The sequence below is a fragment of the Vulpes lagopus genome, chromosome 8 (genome assembly GCF_018345385.1).
Source record: "Vulpes lagopus strain Blue_001 chromosome 8, ASM1834538v1, whole genome shotgun sequence".
In the NCBI taxonomy this organism is placed as follows: Eukaryota; Metazoa; Chordata; class Mammalia; order Carnivora; family Canidae; genus Vulpes; species Vulpes lagopus.
Genome location: NC_054831.1, coordinates 665910 through 685851, shown reverse-complemented (window position 1 = coordinate 685851; position 19942 = coordinate 665910). Strand labels below are relative to the sequence as shown.

Genomic DNA, 19942 nt, shown 5'->3' with positions numbered 1-19942 from the left:
ACAGGAAGTGAGCAAAGCGATGGAGGTTTGTCAAGCAGAGATACAGGGAGAGCTCCCGGGAGGGAGAGGGGACCCCCCGGGGTTGCGTCCGGGGGTGCTTGGGGTCCCTTTTGTAGGGACGGGGCAGGGAACCTGCTAAATGTCTGGTCAGGGTCGGGGGATCGTGAGGATCCTGCTCTACTCAGAACAAACACGGGGACTCGCACAAACCATGTTCCCTCTGCGCAGCCTGAGCCCGAGCGAGCTGCTCCTGCCCTCGGGTTAGTCTCTCCTGCACAACATCCTCTGCGTCTGGGGTTCTGGGCCCCTGCGAGCGCTGGAGGGGGGGCTCCCGGCGTCGCGGGGCTGGGGAGCCGCGTTTATTTCTCTCTGTTTCTGCTGCCTCCTGTCTGCTTCCTCGGGATCGGACGGAGCCTGAGCCCGGGCCTGGGCCTTCCCTCCCCGCCGTCCCCGGCCGCCCCGGCTCGCGCCTCGTCACCCTGACCGCAGCCTGTGCCGCAGCGCCCCGGCGAGTTTTACAAGCAGGTAGTGCCTGTCTTCTGATTCCGCCCTCCCTTTTTATTGATTTATTTAAAAGATTTTACTTATTTATTCATGAGACAGAGAGAGAGAGAGAGAGAGAGAGAGAGGCAGAGACACAGGCGGAGGGAGAAGCAGGCTGCATGCGGGGAGCCCGACGCGGGACTCGATCCCAGGACCCCGGGCCGAAGGGGGTGCTAAACCGCTGAGCCCCCCACCGGGCGGCCCCCCCCTCCCTTTTTAAAGACTGTTTTTCCTACCCTGGGTCCCTCGAGCTCCATGTACGTTTAGAATCACCTTGTCTATCTCTTTAGAAGTTTGATAGGAATGGCAGCAAATCTAAGCTTCAAGGTTAATGGAAATCGTCAAAATGTAACTTCCTCCTCCTGAGCGTGGCCTGGGGAATTTTAAATCCCATCCAGCGGTGTTCCCGGTGCGGAGGACTTCCGTACCTCTCGTTACCTATTTCCTGGGTGGTTTTTTTGTTTTTGTTTTTGTTTTTTTGCAGTTTTGACGCTCCCGTAAATGGTATTTTAAAATCTTTATTTCCAATAGTTCATTCTTAACGTGTATACAAGGACACTTGACTTTCCCCCATAACCCGTCCTCCAACCTCACCAAATTCACAAAGTTCAGGAGTTTCTTGGCGGATTCCTTCACGATTTTCTGTTAGGAGAGCAATTGGTCTATGAACAGGACAGTCTTGCTTCCTTTGCAATATTCATGCCTTTTACTTGTTTTTCCTGCCTCGCCGCGCAGGTGAGACCTACCCCCCCCCCCCCCGCCCTGTAACACTTGGCTCGTGACAGGCAGCTCGGGTCATGTAGCCCCCTAGGGTCTTGTGCCAGGGGCTCGTTCTCCACCGGGGCCCAGACTCACGACAGACGCTGTGCTCGGAACGGAGGGCGGTTCTCGGCTCCAGAGGGCCCGGGCTTGCCCCAGAGCTTCAGCTTGCAGGCCACGGTTCCCAGGGATGCCCTGCAGCGCCCCGTTCCCCCAGGGGCACCTTGCGTGAACCTGCTGCGCTCTGGCCGCACTCAGAACTGACAGCCTCCGAGGCCCCGACAGGCGGACACGCCAAGAGAGGTGCAAGCCATCTGCAAATCCAAGGAGGCCCGGCCAGCACTGCCCGGCTCATCGCGGCCGAGGCGGCAAGAGGTAAACGCTTCGGCTGTTCCTTAGAAGCCGTGTCTCGGCTTGGCGTGCCCAGGCCACCGAGCCTCTCGAATCTTCAGCTGTGACACAGACCCTGAGACTAGCATTTACCGCCCACCCTCCGGGATAAAACTGTCTTACGAGGCATCCGAAGCGCTGGCCGGTCAACGCTCCTCAGGTCTTATTAGCATGATGTGGTCCGTATCATGAGCGAGATGCTCTACGGGACCAGGCCAGGTGACGAGGGTCCAGGAGGCCTATGTCGTGACACCGAGCAGGGGGGTCAACCCCCGCCTGGGACAACCTTGAGCGGACATTGAGGCCTCTTCCAGGTGAACACGAGTCGTTTGTAACGTGCTCTCCAGCGGGGCTGGGAAGGGAGCCCCCCGCGGTCAGCCGCCACGCAGGGCCTTCCGCCGGGCTGCCCTGGCTCTGAGTCTGTAGCTCCCAGCGGAGCCGCTTGGCTCATCATGGTGTCATTCACCATGATGCAGGTGATTTTAGACATTTCACATTTATTTTATTTATTTATTTATTTTTAAAGAGTTATTTATTTATTTATTTATGATAGACACAGAGAGAGAGAGAGAGAGAGAGGCAGAGACACAGGCAGAGGGAGAAGCAGGCTCCATGCCGGGAGCCCGACGTGGGGCTTGATCCCGGGACTCCAGGATCACGCCCTGGGCCAAAGGCAGGCGCTTAACCACTGAGCCACCCGGGGTTCCCCACATTTATTTTAGCTTTTAAAGACTTTCCTTTGGGGGGCAATTTCAGATACATGACAAAATGGAGAGGAAGGTGTAGCGGTTTCCCATAAACCCTCTGCCCCTCGTTACACAGGCACCGACACCCCTCACCTGACGGTACGTGGGTTATTACGGATGAACCCACACAGACACATCATCACCATCATCGCCCAAAGCCCGTCATGCACACTACGGCTCACTCTCGGTGGTTTGCCCTCTACGGGTCTGGACAGGTGTGCAATGACTTGGACCCGCCCGTATGGTATCATACGGAGACTTTCACAGCCCTGAAATCCTCCGTGCTTCACCTGTTCATCCCTCCCACCCCCTCCCCCCTGCTCACCCATGGCAACCGCTGATCTTTTCACTGTCTCCGTGCTGTTGCCTTTTCCAGAATGTCAGACTTGGAATCCTACAGGGTGCAGCCTCCCAAAACGACTTCTTTCACTTCGTCACAAGCATTTAAGTACCTCCACGTCTTTTCCTGGGTTGACAGCACATTTCTTTCTAGCACCGAGTAATATTCCGTTGTCTGGATGGACCAGGTTATTTATCCAGTCACCTACTGAAGGGCATCTTGCTGCTTCCAGGTTTGGGGGATTATTTATTAATACGGCGGCTGTAAATATTCGTGTGCAGGGTTTTGTGCAAACATGAGTTTTCAGCTCCTTTGGGTAAATACCAAGGAATGCCATGGCTGGATGGTGTATGGTAAAAGTGCGTTTAATTTTTTGTTTTAAAGATTTTTATTTATTCATGAGAGAGAGAGAGAGAGAGAGGCAGAGACACAGGCCGAGGGAGAAGCAGGCTTCATGCAGGGAGCCCGACGTGGGACTCGATCCCGGGTCTCCAGGATCACGCCCTGGGCTGACGGCAGGCGCTAAACCACTGAGCCACCTGGGCTGCCCAAAGTGCGTTGAATTTTGTGAGAAGCCATCAAACTGTCTTCCAAAGGGGCTGTCATGTTGGGCTCCTCCCAGCCACACACTGGAGTCCCGGCGGCCTCACATCCTGGCCAGCAGTCGACGCCGTCACCGCTCCAGATTTTGGCCGTTCTCATAGGCACGTAGGGGTTTCTCACGGTTGTTTTAATTTGCACGTCCCCGATGACGTATGATGTGGAGCGTCTCCCATGTGCTTATTTACCATCTTCTTTGGTGATGTGTGTGCTAGAGGCTTTGGTCCATTTTTTAAAAAATATTTTATTTATTTATTCATGAGAGACACAGAGAGAGGCAGAGACACAGGCAGAGGGAGAAGCAGGCCCCATGCAGGGAGCCCGATGTGGGACTCGATCCCAGGACCCCGGGGTCATGCCCTGGGCCAACCATTGAGCCATTTTTTACTCAGGTTGTTGGCTTTCTCGTTGTGTTTGAAGAGGTGGTTTTGTTTTGTTTTGTTTTTAAGTATATATTCTGGATAACAATCATTTGTCAGATGTGTCTTTTGCAAATATTTTCTCCCAGTCTGTGGCTTGTCTTACTCTCTTGACATCATCTTTCAGAGAGCAGGAGATTTTAATTTCAGTCAAATTCAGTCAACTGATTCTTTCTCTCATGGATCGCGCTTTTGGTGCTGTAGCTAAAACGTCATCACCACGCCCAAGGTCATCTAGGTGTCCTCCTATGTTATCTTCCCGGAGGTTTATAGGTTTTTTTGTTTTGTTTTGTTTTGTTTTGTTTTGTTTTGTTTTGTTTTGCTTTACATTGATGTCTATGACCCATTTTCAGCTAATTTTTGAGAAGGGTGTAAGGTCTGTGTCTAGCTGCATCGTTCTGCATGTGCACATCCAGTTGTCCTAACGCCATTTGTTGCAAAGCCTATCTTTGCGCCGTTGTATTGCCTTCGCTGCTTTGTCAAAGATCAGTTGGCTCTATTTCTGTGAGTCTGTTTCTGGCTCTATATTCCATTCCACTGACCTATTTGTCTGTTGTCTGACTGATATGACGCTGTCACGAGGACTACAGCCTTATGGGAAGTCTCGAGGTCAGGTACTGTCGATCCTACAAGTTCGTTCTCCTCTTCCCGTATCATGGGGGCTATTCTGGGTCATGAGTCTATGACTTTAGAATCAGTTTGTCAAAAAAAAAAGAAAAATAGAATCAGTTTATCAATATCCACGAAATGACTTGCTGGGCTTGGGATTGCACTGAGCGTACAGGTCAGGCTGGGGAGAACCGACATCTTGACAATGTGGGGCCTTCCTATCCATGAGCATGGTATGTCCACGTTCTTACTTCCTCTTTGATTTTGTTCGTCAGAGTTTTATAGCTTTCCTCATAGAGATATTTTACATATTTTGTCGGATTTATACCCAAGTATCTCATTTTTTTTTTTTGACTCTTCTGACTTTTGCCAGGGTTATACTGGTGAATTAGGGTGTTTCAGGGTGATGCTAAGGTTGTTTTGCCAGACTATTTTGGCCATGAGAAAACAAGTGCTTTTGAAGTCTTCCCCTTGGCCTCTCCTACCATTAAGGCTCTTGCTCCTGCTAAGAACGCACATCCTGTTACACACTCAGACACTGAGGAAATGCTCACAGTGTGGGCCCGGGCACTTTGTACCCTCCCTGAATAGGTTGGGCCAAGGTTCTGTGTTCTTAAAGCCCCCACTCTAATGGCATTTTGCGTCCCCCTGTATTAGTGTCAGCTAAGGCCCCGCACCCCACAGCCTTCAAGGGTCCTGCATTTCCTCTGCTCCATGGGTGGCTATTCTGGCACATGGTCGTGGAAATTGTGGAGGAGCCTGGGGAAGTTGCTGCCACATGCACTTGCTGTGGGGTTGCAGGCCCCTTTCCCAGAGCCAGGGTGTGGGCTGCAGCTTGGAAGCTGAGGAACGAATGTCACCGAGAGGCGAAGAGGTGGAAAGGAGAACATGTCTGTTTGGCTGGGGCACACGAAGGTCTCTGGGACTCTCACGTGAGAACGCAGTGGGGAAGGGGCTACAGGCTGCTGTCACGGGCTGATGAGAGCATGCGGAGGGGGGAATGGGGCAGTGAGAACAGATGCAGGGGGTGGTGTCAGAGGCGGGAAGACGCCACCTTACACAGGAAAAGGGGGCACCTCCACCGTGACAGGACTGACACCGGGTTGGCAGACGGAGCTGTGGGTGTGGGCTTCAGTTTCCTCTGCGAACTAGAAGGAAGGGACACTGGGGAAGAGGCTGGTCATTTACAGGGATTGGAGAAAGTTGGGAATTGTCTGTGTGCACACCAGCTTCTTGTACGTCTAGGTTTCCCCGGGGGAAATCTTCTCCACGGAAGATACACGGAAAGTGGAAGGCCCCATCCCCACTGTGTATATCCAGTGCGCGAGTTTATTCAAGATCAGATATACAGTATTCGTCACCACAGAGTGGCTCGTGACGCAGGTGGGGACAAGCTCTGGGGCTCCAGGTGTCATGCAGACACTTGGTTTTGAGAGTCTGATGACATCACACAGAATGGGTCAACACGCATCTTGTGAAACCCAAGGCACCTCATCCCAGGCCCGGCGTTTGGGCAGCTGCTCCCAGAGGCCTGCTGCCCGGCACGCTCAGGCTCCCACGAGGCCATCCTGACAGTCTGCGGTGGCCCTGCGGACGTCTCTACCACCCACCGCCCCCCTCAGGAGAAGCCCATTCTCCCCCCAGTGTCCTGGGACCCTCTGTGGGGCAGGGCAGCCAGGCTGTGGGTGGTAAAGGCGGAGTCGGGGGAAACCAGCTCAGCACTCCTCGCTGTCCAGGGTCTTGGTCTTCTGGAAGATGCTCTGCATGGCGGAGATCCGTTCCTTATCCTGGATGTTGAAGACCTGGAACTGCAGATGGGGCGGGGGGCAGAGGGGTCACAGAGTCATGAGAGCCCCTCGCAGGGGCACGTGCTCCCCGGCTGCCAGGACCTCCTGCCTCTGGGTCTGCCTGCAAGGCCTCCTCAGATGTGGAGCCACCCAGGGCCTCTCCTCCAGGGGCTCTTCCTCGTACGTGGGTGTCCCCCCAGATGGGCCTGACCCCGCAGGTGCTTGTGGAGGGCTGAGCACCCATCACCCCCCTGCTTTCATCCCGCCAGCCCCCTGTGCTCCGGAGGGAGACGGTGCTGGCCCTTCGGGGTGAGGGTGCGGGTCGGCCCAAGGGAAAGGAGCAGGAGTGGGCTCTGTGGGAGCAGGGGAGGGAGGGCTTAGCAGAGCGGCCAGGCGACCCCCCAACACCAGGCCACAGGATGCCTAGTCCCAAGGACACAGCATGGGGCTCCTGGGTCCAGGCATGAGCAGGAACTGCACCTGCAAGGACAGCCCGTGAGGCCAGCAGACTCCGTGAGGAACGGAGCACTTGTCAGGGGTGCGCTTGGGGGCGGTTCTGGCTCGGACGCGTGCCCTGCTTCCCGGGCACTAACGGGCAGGGGGCACCCACGGCCTGTCTGACCTCCAGAGGTCACACCTTCCCTGACGCTCTCTTGCTGTCCAGAGGACAGACCTGACCCTGGGGGTGTGGATGAGGGCTCTGTCCCCACCTGCATGCTGCCCCGGGCCTGCCTGGGACGCCCTCGGCCGGCCCTGCCCACCTTGTCCAGCAGGACGTCGAAGTAGGCGGTGGCCCAGTAGGCAGGGTTGCTGGCGGGCAGCTGCAGGAGCGCCTTGACCCCGTTGCCGATGCGCGGTGGGGGGCTGCGGCCCAGGTGGGTGACGTGGATACGCAGGGACACCTCAGGTTGGCTGGCGAAGTGCTCCACCCGCTGGTACAGGGCGTTGAGGTCCAGGCCGGCGTCCCGCAGCAGGTTGCAGCCGGGGTAGAGGAAGTGCGGCAGGTTCCTGGTGGCCAGACAGCAGAGCAGCACCACCAGCAGCCGGTACACGGCGCCCTGCAGCTCGGCCCAGTCCTCGGGCGCGGGGAAGAGCACCGAGGCCCACAGCAGCACAGTCTGCAGCAGGTGGGGGGTCAGGCGCCCGCTGGCGGCCCCCGTCTGGTCCAGTGCGGCCCAGCCCACCGCAGCCTGCCCCCGGCCCCCAGGCCCTGGCCCACCAGCCCCCCACCCCCCACTTCACGCCCCCCGGATGCCCCAGGGTGAGTCTCAGCTCCTCCCGGCCTGTGGCCTCCATCCTGGTAGCTCCCCGACTCCCCAGGGCGCTGCCACTGAGTCCAGGCTCACAGGGGCCCCAGCCCCCAGCCCAGGACCCCTCTCGGGAGATTCCGAGGCTTCTCGCCTCCTCTGGCCTCTGCCTCACACCCTGTCCCCTCCCACCGAACGTGCCCACAGCCCGACCTAAGAGCAGCCGCAGCTTGCAGACCCCGAGGGCCCCCCAGGAAGCTGGCAACCCCTCAGGGCTGGGACGGAGGCCTGCAGGGGGCAGGGAGCGGCTCAGAGGGACTCTCCTGTGCCGGGTCAGGCCGCCCTGCCAGCCCCGTCCCGTCACGGAGCAGCACTCCCTGCCCCAGCCTCGCTCCGGGCAGAGACCCCGTCTGCCCGCCTTCGCTGCCTGGCGCCCCCGCCCTGCCCTCCGTCACTCTTCTCTGCACCCGATGGTCACGAAGGAGGACACGGCTCCCGCCACGTCGCAGCAGCCCAGCGAGGGGCCCAGCTGCAGGACAGGCCACTTCCTCTCCGGGGATGACCCCCGGGGGTAAGCTTTGCGGCCACCAGGGACCCCCGCGCCCGAGCCCCCCGACGATGCATACCTTCAGGTGGCTGTAGGTCAGGCCAGGGCTCTGGCCGCTGTCGCGCCAGCTCTCGTGGTTGACCCGGTCCAGGATGGAGAGGCTGTCCAGGCGGTGGCCCCGGAAGGAGCCCAGCGCGCCGAGCAGCCGGGTGAGCAGGTGGTCGGTGGAGACCCTGGGGGCCAGGACAGGCACCGCAGTGTCGGCCTCGGGGCCTCAGCCGGGGGCGCAGGGCCCCCCGCAGCCGCGGCTTGTCCCCAGGAGGGAAAGCCCCGGCTTCTGCGGCCTCCCCGGATCAGAAGCCCGTGCGCGCAGGGTGGTCCAGGCCGGCACCCGGCGCCCAGCCTCCCCGCCCATGTGTCCCAGGAACCGCCCCGGCGGGCAGTCGGATGTGAAGGGTGGGTTTTCACGGAGACGCCGGGCCCCAGAACACGGAGGGGTACGGGGAGCCTCCTGGCGCTCGGCTGATGTGGCCAGTCCGGGCCCCACTGGAGAGGTGCGGCCTTCACCGGGCAGCCCCGCAAGCCCCGAGGGGCTCGGAAGCCGCCCCCAGCAGCAGGGCCGGCCCTTGGGGTCTGTGCACCGGGGCGCTCCCTGCATGCTTGCTGGGCCGTGGTGGCCAGGGCCCCGGGGGCCCCACTCTTCGCGGAGGCTCGGGACCGACGCGCTGCACCCCGGCGTCCGGATGGACGGCCCTGCTTCCCTGCACGCGGGACGGCTCAGCCCACCCTCCCCTTCCTGCCCCCCTCCTACGTCCCACAGACACCACCTCGGGGTGTCCTCTCGCTGACATGAGAGAGGAAGGGCCTCACTGAGCTCGCAGACTGGGGGCGGCCGTGGGGCCCTGGGGGGCGGCCGGGGCTCCGGGGCCGGTGGGCGAGGGGGACCTGCACCAGCCCCACGGCTGGGGGATGCTCCAGATCGTCTGGTCACCCTCCCCGTGTGGGGCCCCTCCTGAGCGCTCCGGGCACCTGCAGGCCCCGGACCGGTCGCTGTCCTCTTGGCGACTTTCACACCCGAGACAAAGGTGTCGGCTGGGTCGCGGGGGTCCCGTCCAGGGCGGCCCCTGCGTTTCCCGGTTTGTCCGCGCCTCATGCCCGCAGGCCTCCTACTCGGGGCCGGGGGTGCGGTGGTCAGCAGGCCCATCCTGCAGGCTCCCCGGGACCCCACGGGCGCAGGAGGCGCGTCCTACCTCCAGAGCTGGGCGCCGGCCGGCACCAGGGCCACCTCCTGGCCGACGATCCTTCTCAAGCTGCCCCCAGGAAACGCACGCGTCAGCTGGGCCCCCTCCAGGGCGGGCACCCGGTGCTTTCTGCGAACCACGGGCACGACGTGGAAGCGGACCGTCCTCCAGCCGCTGGACACCAGCAGGGACAGGTGCAGCTCCTCCTCCCTCAGGCTGTCCACGTTCAGGGAACCTGCAACAACGCGCCGGGCCCTGGAACCGCCGTCTCCACTGCCCCCCCACCTCTCGGGAGGCCGGTGTGGGGAGGGGCCCGCGTGGTGCCCGGCGCCCGGCACGGCCTGGACCCCAAGGCTGCCGGTGCGGGAGCCTGCCCTCCTGGGTTCCACGCCGCCCCGGGGCCCCCAGAACCTCAGCCCAGCCGCACACCAGGGAAAGTGCCGCCCGCCCCCCTCGCTACTCAGACGCAGCCCCGTGCCCGCCCCCTGACCCCGAACCCCCACCCACCCAGCAGGGGACATCCCCAGGGTGATGGGGCTGGGGGCTGGGTGTACGGCTGCCCTGGTAAGACCTGGGCCTTCTGCTTCAGTCGTCATTTCCCCCAAAACATATCAACACCACACAGAGCAGCAGAGGAGCTGTGGTGTGGGGGGCACTCCTATCCCCCGGCCAGCCCTGGGCTCAGAGCGGTCTCCCCTTCCCTCCCCCTGCCCAGCCAGGCTGCGAGGCCCTCGCCTGGGAGCTGAGCCCCTGGGGAGTCCCCAGTACGTGCCTTGGACAAAGGTCCCCGGGGATGGAACGGAGGGAGCCGCCTTCCCCTTGTCCCACCCCACACACAGCCCTGGGGGTCCTGTAGGAAGGAGCCTGCACCTCCCGCACACCCCTTCTCTCCCCATGCAGGCCCCTCCCCCCCCATGCAGGCGCCTCCCCCCCCATGCAGGCCCTTTCCCCATGCAGGCCCCTTCCCCCCCATGCAGGCCCCTCCCCATGCAGGCCCCTTCCCTCCCCATGCAGGCCCCTCCCCCATGCAGGCCCCTTCCCCCCCATGCAGGCCCATCCCCCACACGGACTCCTTACTCCCCATGTAGACCCTCCCCCATGCAGTATGCAGACCCCTTCCCTCCCATGCAGACCCCTCCCCCATGCAGGCCCCTCCCCCCCATGCAGGCCCCTTCCCCATGCAGGCCCCTCCCACCCCATGCAGGCCCATCCCCCACACGGACTCCTTACTCCCCATGCAGACCCCTTCCCTCCCATGCAGACCCCTCCCCCAGTCTCCTATAGGGTAGTTCTTGGGCCTCTTCCTGGGACCCAGCCCAGACCAGGTCATGGCCCTGCCACCTGGGCCCCCCCAACGAGCCTCAGTTTCCCCATCAGTTGTAAAGGAAGGAAGGCGTCCAGGGATCCCTGGCTCCCCCCGCTTCAGGCTTGAGGCGCGTCCCCCCAGAGCTTCTGTCGGCGGTTTCATGTCCTCAGCTACCATGGGGCACACATTTTGGCCACGGAGGTGATGGCTTGGGAGGCGGCCAGCCACACCCGCCGGGTCACGACCGCGCCCGCCGCAGCCCCCAGCCCGGTCTCACCGGTTCGTCCCTGGGTGGGAGCAGCCTGAACCTTGTCACCTGGAGCCGCTGTGCTTACCTTTTAAGGTTAAGTGTCAGGAAGCAATGCCTGGAATTTCCCTGCACACCCAACGCCCTGGGCCCCTGGGCGGGGCGCCCAGCCACCTCCGCCTGGCAGCCGGGACCTCGGAGTGTGGCTACACGGCCCAGGGCGGGGCGCACCCCAGTGGGAGGGGCGCAGGCCGGCGGGGGACAGGGCCAGGCGGGAACGGCCACGTTAGTCACCCGAGAAGACAGAAGTGGCCCCAGTAATTGGAAGGTTCAGAGATGGCCAGAGAAGATGTGGAAGGGGCCGGGGGCACTCGGCGCGCCTGATGACGGGCTCGGCTGCCCTGCGAGGGCGGCCACCCGCCCCGGGCCACCGGGCAGGTCCGGGGGGACAGCCAGGGTTGGAAGTCGCCCCTGCCCTTGGTGTTGGAAGAGCACTCGGAGCAGCCGGGGCAGGTCGCCGTCCCTGAGATGGGCTGACCGGCCCCGTCCTCTGACATCACGGCGGACGTGGGGACCAGGTGAGCGCCCAGGGCAGCCGCCGACCCCGGCCTGTCCCCCCCAGGGGAAGCCGGACCCTCTGCTCTGGTCCTGGCCCCTTCAGGACAACCCGAGGCCTTTGCTCCGGCCCCAGGGGACGCCATCCCGTCCCGGGCTTTCGGTCCATGCGGCGCCCGGTCCGACCCCGGGGCTCACCAGCGAGGCCAGAGGGGAGACTGAGGCCCGCCTGCCCTGCACGGCCTGCTCAGGGCCCAGGTCACCAAGGGGCAACCAGACCATAAATCAAAACGGATCTGTGCACACATGTGCACGCGAACACAGCCCCTACACACGCTCACGCGTGCACTTACACCTGCACACGCACAGGCGCACACGCACACGTGATCATGACCCCGTACGCACACGTGTGCACATACCCAGGCTTCCCACCCGTGCCGTGTGGCACCCGTACGACTGTCGCCCTGGCCTGGAGCTGCTCGCAGAAGCACCCAGGACCGGCAGGGACCCTCCGCCGGCGGGTCAGCGGCCTAATGAGTCCCGGCCGCCGCAGCGTGACCTCCGGGTCCTCATGCCAGAGCCAGAAGCGCAGGACCTGTCCTCTGAGGGGTGTTTGGGGCTGGAAGGGACCTCGGACCCCAACACGCAGGTGCAGAGAAGCCGCAGTCTGTGCACACGTGCACCCACACGCCCCCACGTGTGCACACTTAGGCCTGCACACGCACACGCACACACGTGCTCGCGCTGCCCTCACACCCGTGCCCAGTCACTCGGCGGCTACCTGGCGCGATGAGGCTCTGGTGCCTGCAGTGCACGATGGCCGCCACCAGAAGGTCCTTGAGGATGCGCAGGACCTTGCTGGGCACGATGTGGCCGCAGCACTCGGTGCTCCCGTCCGAGGAGACGTTGAAGACGTCGTCGGCCGTCCACCGCTCAGGCCGGGGCCCTTCCCGGGACACCCCCAGGCGGCAGGACGCGGGGCCGTCCCCTGCCTCGGCGGCCCCCACCTCCTCCACCAGGAGGGCCTCGGCGTCCACGCACAGGGGCACCTCCATGTCCAGGGGGTCCTCGGAGGAGCGCAGGGCGAACTGGAAGGCCTCCAGGTCACGGGAGTAGTCCACGAGGAAGCGCGGGTCCAGGTCGTGCACGCGCTCCAGGACGGTGAGCAGCACGTCCTCGGCACGCTGGTAGTCCCGCGCCCGCGGCGCCCCCCTGGAGCGGATGGCCCACAGGTAGTGGTGCCACAGGGGCACCTGCACCGCCATGGCTGGGCCCGGGGCAGGGCAGCCCGCGAGGGCCACACTGAGGCCGGCGGGCCGGGGGGACGCACCTGCCCTCCAGGTAGGGCCCAGCTCCGCGGAGCAGGATCCCCGAGCGCGGTGTCACCGCCACCACCGCCACCCGGTTAAATAGCCAGGCCCGGCCCTGGCCTCTCAGGTGGGGCTGAGTCAGTCGCCAGCAGCCAGGAATGTCACTGGGAGCCTGGGGCGGGGCGGGGCTCCTCCTCCTGTCACCCCGACTCCGCCCCTCCCAGTGCCTGGCCACCTCCCCCACGCTGTCCTGGGGTGGGGGCCTGTGCCCGGTCCCCTCGCCGCAGCCACGGGGGCAGGGACCCACGGCGGCCCCACTGCTGCGATGACAGAGGCCAGGCCGTGTGGTGGCTCCCCGAGCCCCCGTGGGGGGAGCCCCTGGGCAGCTGCACTTGCCCGGCAGCCTCAACACCCGCTCAGATACCTGTGCCCGACCGAGAGCTGAGAGGGGGCGCCTCGGGGGGTCCGGGTGTGAATCCTGCCCCCCCGGGGCCTCCCTTCCAACCCCCAAGGCTGCGGGGAGCCCGCACCCACCCGGGGCTGCAGCTGGAGGCCCGCCCGCCGCCGCCCCGGTTCAGGGGAAGTCTCCCCGGCCCCGCCTCGCTGGGTGAAGGCCTCGCCCCCCCAGCGCCCTGCTGGGAGCCCGCCCGGCCCAGCCTGTCTCCCGCTCAGCTCAGGCTCAGGCAGGCAGGTCCCGACCAGCCGGGGAGCCACCCCCGCCGACCCTTGGCCCCTGGACGCCGGGTGCCCCGCTGGAGGGTGTGCAAACAGCGAGCCTGGAAGTAGCCCCTAACAAGGGATCCTGGAGACGCTGCCTGCCGCCCGCCCTCTGCCCTGGGGAGCCCCCACCCCCACCCCCACCCGCGCAGGGGCCTCGGGTGCCAGGGCAGAGCCTCCATCCAAGGCGCGCACTTCCTGGTGCTGGTGCTTGGAGGCCCCGGGCCTGGGCCTCCGCCTCCACACCTCCCGGGACGGGGAGCTCACCACCTCTCAGGGCAGCCACAGCACCGCCAACCAAGAGACACTCTCCGTCCTCAGAGCGGGCCCAGTGCTGTCCTGTGGCCTTGCCCAGAGCACGTCCGTCCCTGTCCTAGGGCGGCCACTCAGCTCAAGGACCGGACGCTCCGGCCTGCCTCCCCCCCCGCCCCCCTGCACAGGTCCTTCGGTCTCCAGGGACCCGACCGGTAGGCAGGGGCGTTGCTGCAGAGGAGCTGGTCCCGCAGCCCTGCCCCTGGCCCTGGCTCCCGGGGCCTGTGGGCCCCTCCGTCGCACCCGGGAGGCCTCTCCCCCAGGGTCAGGGGCTCGTGCAGCCGAGGGGCCCAGAAGCTGCTCACGCTCAGGACATGCAGAGCCGTTGGGCCTCAAGGGGCTCCCGAGACGCCTCCCGCTCCGGCGGTGATGACAGCGCCTTGGCCACCAGCTGGCGGGAGACCGGCCACCCCTCGTGCGCGGTGCCCTCCTGGCCAGCAGCCCCCCCGCGGCGGCCAAGGTGCCCGCAGCCCCACCGTCACGGGCGCAGCACGGCCGAACTCCGGTGTGTGGCCCCACGACGCCCAGTCAAGGTGGACGCGGTCTGACACGCGTGGCCTGTGGCCGCGGACGGGGCTGTGAGCGCACCTTCGTTGCTCCTGTGGCATGTTCCCGCCTGCCAGGCCCCGGGGGCGTCGGCCACACATGCCCCCCGGTGGCCCTGGGAAGGGTGAGGCCACCGCAGGGAGGTGAGGCGCCACCCGGCTCCCCGGCCCCGGAGCCCCCTCAGAAGGCCCCGCTCCGTTTCCCAGCTGCCTCCAGCGTCCGGTGCAGGGCTGCCGGCCCGCAGCCTCCTGGTCTGTGGAAGGGGCGAGGGCCTGAGGCAGAAGGCCCCCAGGAAGCACAGGGAGGGGGGCGGGTCAGGGGGTGCAGGGGGAGGGCGAGGAGGGTCGGGGGGGGCAGGGGGAGGGGGGGCAGGTCGGGGGTGCAGGGGGAAGGTGATGCGGGTCGGGGGTGCAGGGGGCAGGTGGAGGGTGGGGCAGGTCAGGGGCTGCAGGGGTGCAGGCGGGGCGGGTCAAGGGGTGGGTCAGGGGGTGGTGCAGGGGGGCGGGTGGGAGTTCGCTGCCTTCCCTCGCAGAGACGCTCTGGCATAAAGGCCGGCACCCCCCCCCCCCGCCTCCATCAAGCAGGGCGCACGTGGGGCTGCGCCCGGAGGTGGCGGGTGGAGGGCGCTGAGGGCTGCGGGGCAGGAAGCCGGGGTCCCCTGTGGCTGGGGGGCGGCAGAGGGGTGGCCGTCCGGGTGTCTGCGGGCGCTCAGGGTTGCCCCAGGAGAAGCAGGGGCGCGGCCGGCCAGCACGGTCACCTGGACGTGGCCACCCCAGCCAGCGGCACGAGCAACAGGGGCTGACGCCGGGCCGTGAAGCTTCCGGAGGCGAGAAGGGGGCCGGGGGCGGCCACCACCCTAGACGGAGTCCTGGGGGCTCCCCGGGGAAGGGGGCCCAAGGAGGCCCCGGGCAGAGGGGCGGGGGCACCGACGCGTGGTTGGGAGCCACCCAGGTTTGTCCGTCCGGGGCCCGGGGCCAGCGGGGTCAGACCGACTTCCCCGCCGCCCGCTAGAGCCAGGGGCCGCAGACCGGCGGGGAGCCACGGAGCGCAGCGCCCCCGGGTGCTGTAGGCAGGCCTGAGTTTGGTCTGGTTTTGTGTTTTTTATGATGATGAATAAACATGAAATTTACCATCTTAACCATTTTCAAATGTCAAGCCCGTGACACGAGGGACCTTCACACCGGGCGCCTCCTGCTCTCCGCCCGCCTCTAGGGCCCCTCCCCAAGCTGAAACTCTGTCCTCCTCGCGGGAGAATCCGCCCGCCCCCCGCCCGCTGCTGCCAAACCCCCTCCCCGTTCCCCCGACCCCGCCCGGCACCCACCGCACCCACCGCACCCACCGCCACCCACCGCCACCCTCATTCTCTCTCCATGATTCTTTTACTTTAGGATTTTGTTTTTAAGAGGTCTCTGCACCCGATGCGGGGCCGGAAGTCACGGCCCCAGGATCTGGATCCGCCGGAGGCCCGTCGTCCCGTCTAAGGACCTCGTGGCCGTGGGTCAGCGCTGTGGCGACGCTCGCTCCACGGAGCCCAACGCCCGCGGGGCCCGGGCAGTCCCTGGTCCTGGCGGCCGCGTCCCGGTCCCCTCCCGGGTGGCACCTCCCTTGATCTGCCCTCTGTCCACGGACACTTGGACGACGGCTGGCCGTGCGGGGGGGCAGCCCCCGGGGAGGAGTCCCCAGGCGCAGACGGGCTGGCAGCTGGCAGGGGAGCAGAGGGCGGGCCGGGAGGCCCCGGGGCTGGGTGGGGGCGCCTTGCTCCCTGGAAGCCTCCCACCTCCTCTGGGGTTGCCCTGCGAGTGACCTGTCCTCCTGGGGCGTGTCGGGGCCGCGTGTCCCGTCCCCGCAGGCCCTGCTGCACCCACCCGCGGCCCGTGTGTCGGGGCGAGTACAAGAGATGCCGCCAAGGGCACGGGGTGGCCCTCACACCAGGAAGCCGGGACGCCCGGGAGGGTCTGAATCCGGTGGGGCGGCTGCTGGTGGCCCTGAGCAGGGCGGACAGGAAGCGGTGAGGCCACGGCCCTCCTGAGCCCGGCCCTGCCCACCCCACCAGGGCACTGCCTGCCTCCGTTCCGGAACATTCTGCGGGGCCGGGCGCAGGCCCAGGGCTGCCCTGTCGGAGGCTCTCCTTCTTGTCCGGTGACAGCCGGGGACCGGGAGCCAGGAGCAGGGACCCCAGGCCGCGAGGCTTGGAATGGACGTCAGGAACCTATAAGGGCCTGGAGGAGAGTGCAGGGGCGGAGGCTGGCGGGAGGGCTGGGGGCCGGCCGAGGGGAACGCTGGGGTGCGTGGGGGGGGGCAGGGCCAGGATGCCCGCGGGGACACCCCATTACACGCTCCCCACACCGCGGAGGCGGCCGTGCCCCCGAGCCCCCGAGCCCCCGAGCCCCCCGGCCCACCTCGCGGCGGTGGGGGTGCCATAGACAGCCTTGGGTGCGGGAGGTGCCCCAGCCACAGCCTGGGGGAAGCCGGAGGCTACGGCCAGCCCCGCGTGTCCCGTGGGTCTCCGTCCACCCGAGGGCCCACCCGTCCCCGCACGGCCACTCGAGTGGCTGTCGCCCCGGGGGCAGCGGGCAGAGGCCTTGCGGATGGCAGCACCGCGCCGTGTTCCTCAGGACGGGTCCCTCTGGTCCTGCCCGGGCGGGCAGCCTCTGAGGAGCGCGCGCTCTGGGGGTCACGGGGGTCGCCCCCGCTCCCGATGGTCTCTGCTGGGAGGGGTGCAGCCGGGCAGGGGGCGGGGGGACGCTGGCTCAGGAGGCCCTGGGAGACCCCGGGGACCGGGTGCAGGTCTGTGCCCGTCCCTCCCCCTGCCCCGCCCCCCGGGACTGGGCCCCCCAATTAGGCACAAATGCCCCCCGGAGTGGGTGGTCCCGGGGTGGGGGTGGGGGGTCCAGAGGGAAGCCAAGCCCAGAGGGCGAGTCCACGCGCAGGGCTAGGACGACGGGGCCTCCCTCCGTCCCTGGGCGGTGCTTTCTCCCACCCGGGCCCCGTCCGGCCCTCTGGGGACGCCCCCCACCACTGACCCCTAAGTTCTTTGCCAGGTGTTGGGGAAAACGCCAGCGTGTACGACCCTCCCTCGGGAGGAGCCGGTGGTCCGCCCCCGGCGCACACTTGGTCCAGGGAGAAGCCCCTGGAAGGCCGGGCGGGCGCGGGCCCAGGCCTGGGGGAGGCCAGTCCCCTGCCCCGCGGTGGCTCCGGTGCACAGCGCCACCAGGGCGCCTCCAGGTCTCCGGGAAACGGCTTCCAGACAACAGCGCTCCACGGTCCCCACGGCAACAGGGCGGCACTCCTGTTTCCAGGGAAACTCAATCCCTGCGTCGCGGTTGCCACGGCAATGCCTCCGCCCTTAGCTGGCCACTCAGGTCGCCAACCCAGAGGGGGCAGCTGGGCGCCCTGACGGAGGAGCCAGGTGCCGCAGGTGTGCGGCTGCCGCCCTGAAGCGGGTCCGGCCCGGCCAGGGCTCCAGGAGGAGACTCACGGGGCGGCCCAGCCCCAGCCCCCCAGCCCTGTGCCCCCGAGCCCCGGCCCCTGGGCCCCGTGCTCCGTCCCAGATGAGCTCCGCCTCCAGCCAGCCCGGCGATGGGGAGGCCCCACCCGGGCTGGACGCCGTGATCCAGGTCAGTGGGGCGCCCGCCCTCCAGCACCCTCCTGGGCGTAGGCTCCGAGGGCACCTTGGGAGGGTGCCCAGAGGGGCCACACCTCCCCGGCTCCGAGGGGCACGTGGCGCTCACATGGTCAGCGTGGGCACGCGCACACACATACACACGCAAGCGCAGCCTCGGCTCCGGAGAGAGGCCCGGGAGGGACTGGACCCAGCACCGGGCCTCCCCGTCTGCGGCGTGGCTCAGGCCGGCCGCCCCTCCTCTGGGCCTCGGCTCCCGGCCCGCACACCGTGGGGTGGCAGGAGTGTGCACAGGGACCCTTCCCTGCTGGGACCCTGCTCTGGGATCTCACTCACGCTTCCCTTGTGGCAGAGGTGGGGGCCGCCCCGCTGGGTGGGTGCAGTCACCCAGGATCTGCTCCGTGGCTTCCCACCTTCTCCGTGCGCGGCCCTCAGAGCAGCCACCGCAGCGCAGCAGCGGCGGGGACGGGCACCCACCCCGCGCCCCTCCCGGCCTCTCGCCCTGGCTCCCCGAGCCAGCCCTCTGCTCGGCCCCGCCAGCCCCCCGCAGCGCCCACCGCTCCAGGCCGCCCACCCGACGGCCCCCGGGATCCCTGAACCCTGCCGCCCCGGCTGACTCAGTGGTTAACGAACCCGCGTCCTAGACCTCAGACTTGGCTGCGGGGTTGACGCGGCCCCAGGTAAACAGCCCAGGTCGCCAGAGGACAGAAACGGCCCACAGCTGGTGCCGTGCGATGCAGTGCCACCGGGTCGCCTTCCACATGCTCGGGCGCTCGGGCGCACGCACACGGATGTCCACACAGGATAGAACGCGGTGGGACGGGACCCCTGAACCGGGTGATGCAACAGGACAAAACAAGGCCCCGGGCGGGTGACCGAGTCCGGCTCCCACGGGGCGTCCATCCCGGAAGCAGGGGGCACGCGGAGGGAGGGAAGGGTCGCACGCTCCCGCCTCAAGAGCTGGCCGCAGCGTCGACTCCCGTCAGCCGCGCGGGGCCCCATCACCTGCTCTGGATTCCAGAAGAGAGGCTGGGCCCCCCCCCCAGCCACGTCGCTATGGTTACCAGTGGTTCCTGGGGCCCTTGTCTGGCAGTGGGCACAGGTGCTTGGCAGACGCGGCCGCCCCCCCCCCACTGCCTGCGGGGAACTGTGCCCTGAAAGTCACAGGGAGCCCGGCCGAGGGCCCTCTGCCCATCCAGCTGACACCTGTTATTTGCGTGTGGTGATGGGGATCGGGGTGCCACCCCCCGGGGCGCAGCAGGCAGGCGCCGAGATGCCCAGATAGGCCTGTCCAGACGGGGAGGCAGGGCCCGAGGGCTGGAGGCGCCGCAGACGGGGAAACCGAGGGCCCGGTGGGGTGTGGCTGGAGGTCGCGGCCTGCGTGTGACCCGGCCTGCACACACTCCCCACGCCTGGGGGGCCCCCTGGCAGCGCCTGCACGGCACCCTAGGGCGCCTGGCCCCGGCCGTCCCGCTCTGATCCGGGTTCTCGGAGGGTCGGGCACCCTGAGCCGACAGCGGCAGACGCGCCCCCGCGGGACAGCCCTGGCTCGGGGGCCAGTCAGCAGGGAGCCGATCCGGGTCTCGGCCCCTTAAGATAAGAGCCACCGGATGTGCCAGGCTGTTTCGGGGGTAGGTTTCGATTAATGATAATTTCCCAGGAATTTGTCCGCGATATCTAAATTTTCAAATTTCCGGGCGAAAGTTGTTCCCGATATCCTCTTGCTGCCGTTCGAGGATCCGAAGCAGGGTGGCCGCCGGCCCTGGGGTTGGGGGGCGGGACACCCGGGGCGTCGGTGTGCCACTCGGGGGCGTCCGGGCACGCGGAGAGGTGCGGGTCACCCCGAAGCCGTGCCCCTGTTTCTTTGATTTCGGCCCTTGTTGATCCTCTTTACGGTGTTTTTATCTTCTGTTTCCTTAACGTATATATTTATTATTCCTTTGCTTCTCAGTTCTTTGGGGTTGTTGCTCATCTAATCTTTCAAGATGTGCGCTTAGCTCATTCCTTTACAGACTTCCTTTACAAAAAAAAAAAAAAAATTTTTTTAACGCGACACCTGGGTGTCTGCATCGGTTGAGTGTCCGACTCCTGGTTTCAGC

At 65.7% G+C, this 19942-nt stretch overlaps 2 protein-coding genes across 3 annotated transcripts in view; one reads left to right on the top strand and one right to left on the bottom strand.

The window, feature by feature from the left end:
* Positions 1-2298: 2298 nt before the first annotated feature.
* MAB21L4 (mab-21 like 4) lies at positions 2299-14490 on the bottom strand. 2 transcript variants are annotated; one of them, XM_041766820.1, is made up of 5 exons: positions 12118-14490; positions 9238-9463; positions 8067-8220; positions 6955-7311; positions 2299-6214 (listed from the first exon to the last, which is right to left on the bottom strand). In XM_041766820.1, exons 1-5 carry the CDS (start codon positions 12599-12601, stop codon positions 6122-6124), a joined length of 1314 nt encoding a protein of 437 aa, XP_041622754.1. In that variant the 5' UTR covers positions 12602-14490; the 3' UTR covers positions 2299-6121. The 2 variants fall into 2 exon arrangements, with proteins under 2 accessions (XP_041622754.1, XP_041622753.1); XM_041766819.1 differs by having other exon boundaries at positions 2299-7311.
* The window catches only part of CROCC2 (ciliary rootlet coiled-coil, rootletin family member 2), a 65922-nt gene continuing 58579 nt past the window's right edge, over positions 12600-19942 (top strand). The window contains 3 exon segments of the mRNA XM_041765927.1: positions 12600-12677; positions 14067-14345; positions 17572-17838. Of these exon segments, the coding sequence (XP_041621861.1) occupies positions 12600-12677; positions 14067-14345; positions 17572-17838 (624 nt within the window).